This window comes from Chelonoidis abingdonii, chromosome 11 (assembly GCF_003597395.2).
Source record: "Chelonoidis abingdonii isolate Lonesome George chromosome 11, CheloAbing_2.0, whole genome shotgun sequence".
Taxonomy (NCBI): domain Eukaryota; kingdom Metazoa; phylum Chordata; order Testudines; family Testudinidae; genus Chelonoidis; species Chelonoidis abingdonii.
The window spans coordinates 43344278-43350047 of record NC_133779.1 but is presented as its reverse complement, the minus strand read 5'-3'; the positions used below and the strand labels follow the sequence as shown (position 1 = coordinate 43350047).

General features: G+C 41.1%; 1 protein-coding gene across 1 annotated transcript; it reads right to left on the bottom strand.

Moving 5' to 3' along the window:
- Positions 1-1945: 1945 nt before the first annotated feature.
- On the bottom strand, positions 1946-5770 carry SMIM7 (small integral membrane protein 7). Its single transcript, XM_032792266.2, has 5 exons — positions 5681-5770; positions 5554-5595; positions 5095-5147; positions 4231-4321; positions 1946-3584 (listed from the first exon to the last, which is right to left on the bottom strand). Exons 1-5 carry the CDS (start codon positions 5704-5706, stop codon positions 3569-3571), a joined length of 228 nt encoding a protein of 75 aa, XP_032648157.1. The 5' UTR covers positions 5707-5770; the 3' UTR covers positions 1946-3568.

Sequence of the window (5770 nt, the reverse complement as noted above, 5' to 3'; positions counted from 1 at the left end):
AAATCTTCCGACGAACGTGCACGCAGCGCGCGCACACCTAACTGGAATGGATATGAGCAAGCACTCGAAGAAGAACTTTAGTTACACCTACAAAACATTGCTCTGAAAAACATAAAAATCAAGAGAATGGTGGACACAAAATAGAGCTGAGCTGATGATTAAGGGGATCTCTAGTGTCTTATTCATAAACTGTAGGACCATCATCTTCAATACACTGGCTAAGTATTCACTGAGGAAGAGTTCAATAAAAATTAGTGTGGAAATACTTTAAGAGTCATGGATTCTAAAAACAGTACATTTTAATTGGATGCTATTCCCTGCATATCATGGAAAGGACAGCATCTCTTCCCTTTTCAACAGAAGTGCATGGGACAACTGAACTTTTAAATATAACCCGACCCTACAGGTTATTCTTTGCAAACTGAAATATCTCAAGATCCTTGCCAATCATGGCTAGAAGAGCAGGAGGGAGATTTTAATGTTCTCTTAGTAAAGGCAAAGGGCAACTGCCCTTAGACAAGCATTAGAGAGACCCATTCTCAAGAATGCAACATTCATTACTGCCAACTTTCTAACCTATGATGTTATAATAGTTAATTGTCAAGGTGCCCACAGCCTCTGTAATGGAATTTTTTTTTATGACTTAAGTTTTGTAGGAGAAAGCAATCCTGGGAGTAGCCACATCTTCATCCCATGGTTTGGTTTCAGACAGGACTATAACAGACATAGAATTACTCTCAAAATACCTGAATTATTCAACCAGATGACAAAGAATGATCTTGTCTTCTCTCATCACCGCTCCAACCCGTCCTTTAGTTGTCATCTGCTCTTGTCCTTACCTTAATTTAGGCCCCAATTTGCTTAAAAACATTGTACTCATCAGAAGTCCCATTGAACTCAATGGGACTAATGTGCATGCAGTTAAACCCCTGCATAAATGTTTGCAGGTTCAGAGCCTGAAACTGAAAATTCTTCAGGGATTCTATTTTTATGTGCAGTGCTTTATCAAACATCACTACTGCTGTATAACAACTTTACTTTTCCCATATTTTCTAGGAAAAGATTAAATACAAACACAAGTTAATAAAAAAAGGCAGTAGGGCATGGGCTAGATACAACTGGAAAAGAGTTACAAAAGAGCATTAAAATAGGGTCTGGTTCATTTAGAGTTAGCCTGGGGCTGCAAGCATTCCTGTGTGGTACAGACCTCTCAGCAGAAATCCTTCCCAATTTATCAATATAGGTAGATTGCTGCAATTCATTTTGGTTGGGGCTACCCCCAACAAAGGCACAAAAACTTGAGGAGCAGCTTTATTCTGCTCTACCTGTTCACTAAGCACTTTCTGAAGCACATAATACAGTACCTATGTACTACCTACTACACAGTGCAAGGTATTAATTACAGTCTATAGACTAGGACCCACTTATCAGAGTCTTCTCTCAAGTTACAACCCCCTGGATTCCTCTCCATTCTAGGAGTTAAATTTCATGGCTGGTATCAGGCTCTTCACAGAGGACAGCCTATACATGTGGGACCTAATCATTCCAGAGATGAAGTTTAGGGAGCTTCTGGGCAAAGTGTAAAATTTGCTTTCTTAGGCAAGCTTCCTGATTTGACTGGCCAATAAGAACTAGGACTGTGAGGGTTCCACTGCTGGGCTTTTTATAATAAACAGCTATTATTTTTGTTATAGAGGACACCAAAGCTACTTACCAACGGAGGCCAATATCAATTCATAAATAAAAATAAATGCTGGAGAAAAAGAGGCACAATTACAGGACAAACCAATTAACTCTTAGATCTTCTCAGCAGTTCTACAATGAAACTGACTCTTGCGAGTTGACTCTACTAGGAGCTAACAGAAACCCAAGCAGCTTTAACCCTCTAAAAATAAAACTGCTCTCTTCAAATCTATTTACATATTACCCACCAGAGCTAAACAGGGATGTATAATCTGAGCCTTTTTTTTTGAAAAACTTCCAGTGCTGGTTTGGGAGATGAACAATTTACACACACAATCACCAACAATGATTTAAGAAGTCTGATTACACTAAATTTGGTAACTATCTTAGATGTGTGCTATGAATCTAGAACATCCATATGGCATATTACATATCAACTGATAAAAACAGGTTATCATTTAATTGATATTTAAATTACAGAAGTCATAAAAACCTTAATTACATTGAGCACTTCTGCATGAAAGAAATGTGAATATTGTAACAAGATAGTGCACTAACAGCAAGTACAAAATATGCTGACATACAATAACTCCCTTAGGCCTAAATTAAATGTTTACTTAAATGCTGTTTTACCTCATAACTTGGAAAACCTGAAGAGAAAGAAAAAAAGACTGAAGAATTAATTATTCTTAAAATTTTATTTTCAGCCTGTTCTGATGTGTAGATTCTCATAATACTTGGAAGTTGGTTTAAGATCTCAAGACCTGTTACTTCTTTTGATGATGAATTTGTGTTTTTTTAACCCACAGGTTCTTTGGAGCTTGTTCCTGAGCTTCTGGACCTTCTTTATTGGAATTTAATTGTATAAATAACAGTGTCTATATAGTCATTCTCCGTTATTTCACCTTCAAGGACATTTATAACCAACTTACTTTTGGTGGCCTCTACTCTACTAACTCCATATCCACAAAATCTACCTGTCTCAGTATGTAGATTCTCTAGAGCAGTTTGCAGGCAAATATTATCTTTGATATAGTGAACAACATTCTTCGCCTCCCCTGATAAGTTATTCCTTTATTGCGCAGCCCCTGACATCCAGATATTTAAAGTGCTACGCAGCTCTCTATAGTCAGATACAAAACTGGCAATCATTAAAATTACAGCAATATAACATTGTTTTGCTTAACTTTATAAAAATGCCTTACAAATGGCAAAATTGGTCTCAGACAATAGAGCAGTGGCTCCTCAAATAGCCTATACTATGCTACAACAGACTAAGAGCAAGCAGTGATTGAAAGCAGAGATTCTTGTGACCATCAGATGTTGTAGTTCTACAGTACACCAAGCATCATGTTGCTGGGCCAGCAACATCATTTAGAAGTTATTTATATATGCTAGAAAACTTGAACAATTTTGCTTTGAGCATCAAGGTTGGTAGGCCTAAAAGCAGACACGTCCATAGAGGCAAGCTAGAGGAGGGTGTATACATGGGTCAACATGTTTGCTATTAGTCCAATATTTATTGGGGTCTGTTGAAAAAAAGATATGAAAAAAGTCCCAATAGTCAGTCCACACTTTTGATAACTATGGTCCAGGAGGGTCCGTTTGTGTCTCTAACAACCATGAAAGTGCTCCCCACCGTTTAACAAGAAGCTACTTTCATTTACATAATAATCACACCATTTTACAATCTGCCCAAGCATATGAATGTGTCCTATCCCTTTAACATTTAGGACCTTACATAAAAGAACAGACCAAAATTCTTTGTTGGTATTTTGAAAACACTGCAGCCTTTTACTTTATGGAAAGGTCATGCTTCCAGCCGAAAACCCTCCTCCAAGTTACCAGATAAAGACTGCTCTCCAAACAGGTTTCTGGGTGACTTTCAAGATCCAAATAACCTAGCAGATAACAGAAAATACAGTAGTTGAGAATTGGGTATAACTGTATACTAGTCATCCAATTAAATGTCACTACAGCCAGAAAAGACATTAATACATATCTGGGTAGAAATTCTGCTTTTCCATTCATTGGACCATATAGCTACACAGGTGAAAAGCTGGCAGATATTTTGTCAGCCTGTCCATTGAGACTGAGCATGATGCTCAAATCCAGAGTTTTGAGAGGCAGCATGAAGGTATCTGCAAGGCTATGAAGCTGGCCTAGCTCAAGTGGTTGGCTTTTCTGTGTGAGAGTGTGTTTGTTTTTTCACATTCAAGACACTACTAACATCATTTGCCTCAGTCTTCCAATATAACTGACATGTTTAAGCAAACCATGGTGAGAAGCACTAGATTCAAATTTGGATCTCTTACAAAGATCTGAACAGAGAAACTAAATTCACCATGCATTATGAGTTCCATTATCATTAAGTGACAAGGTCAGTGAACATCTCTTTGCAGATCAAAGTTGAAACAAATGAGGCTCAACAGCAGCCCAAAACAAAGAAAGACAGAGGAATCAGAAGAGGAGGAGTTAGGAACAAAACCAAGATGTCTAACTTCAGAAAAAAATTATAGCAATGAGATACTATCTGGTTCTACTTACACAATCATGCAAAACATCATGAAGATGTTCCACAAGGCAATGAAGATTCGAAAGTACCTGAGACTCAACAAGAACTCCCTGATATTGTCACCTAGAAAATCAAAGGAAAAAACCTTTAGCAAATACAGACACGCACATTTACACTTTACACTGTCAATATTAACTGAAACATGTCATCAGCTGTTAGTTCAAAATAAAAACTGAATGTTACAAAGGACAAAAGAGAAATGGCGATTTTGGAAGTGATGGCCACTATCTAGTTCAGTCTGTCGCTAACATGGACACCTACATAGGTCTAGAATGAACAGTGAAAACAAGGAAAAGAAACTAGAAGATACGTCATGCCCCATTCCAAAAAAAGGAAAAGGACAGCTGTCATGGCCACATATTATAGTATGTGGTCTTCCCACCTCAACCACTCATCATAATGAGGATAAATACATAGGGGCAACTTAAAGGCACAAACATTAATGAGGAAATCAGCACATAAAGGCACTGAGTTCTTCTGCAGCATAGATACCAGTGTCCAAAAATGCAGGAGGGAATGTACACTGTAAATCTTAGGACTCCTTCTCCAAGTCACAGTTCTAAGTGGAAGAGCAGTGCCTGCAAAGCCCCTAGGTAAACGTTGTTCTGTCAAGGATGTAAGCAGAGATTGGTGAGCCAGTTACTCTAGCTCTAGATGGATCAGTGAAGTCATATTTGGGTGTCTCAGAAATGGGTTCATGTTAAGCACTTTTGTCTTAGAGGTTTCCCATATAGATTTGATTAATCAGAGGGAAGCCATCTGTATGAACAAAGTGCTGCATTCACAGCTATCTGTGTAGAGCCCACGATGAGGTGTTCATTCATTGAGCCTATTACCAGTAGTTGGCTCCCTAGACTCTTCACCGAAGCCCTGAGTGTCTTTCTTCTTCCTGCAGGGACACAGGAGTTATTTCCACATTGCTCTGAGCAGACATGCATTATCAGTACCAACCCCAGGATTTAGGTCCAGACAATTAATCTAGCAGGAGTCTGAACGTGGTGCAAAGCCACAGAGCCCTGCGGGCAGCAGTCCGCCAGGAGTGACTGGGGGGATGGAAACCCGGGGGGGGTCAGGATTCCCCTGGCTTACGCTGCCACACGACAGGGAGCACATTACTTCCTCTCTGCAGTAGGGACGCCACGGGCACCCGGGACGGAGGAAGGGCAGCGGCCAGGCGAGCGGGGGAGACGCGGGTTCCCAAGAGGACCCCAGCGGCGCCCCGTGCACCAGCTGGTTACGGGAGGGCCCCGATCGGGGGCCGAGGCGCACCCCTCCCTCCCTGCGTCCACACTCACAGCCTGAAGTTTAACACGGCGCCGGCGTTCATCAGCAGCGTCCTAAGGGGAGAGAGCGCGCGAGTTAGAGCGGGTGCGAGCCGGGCCCTCCCCCCACCGTCCCCCCGACCTCGCCCCGTCCCGGTACCCGCAAAGCAGCAGGTCCCCGATCATCACGGCAGCTTCCGGACAGGAACCGGAACCGGGACCGGAACCGGAAAGGGCCGGCTACAGGTCA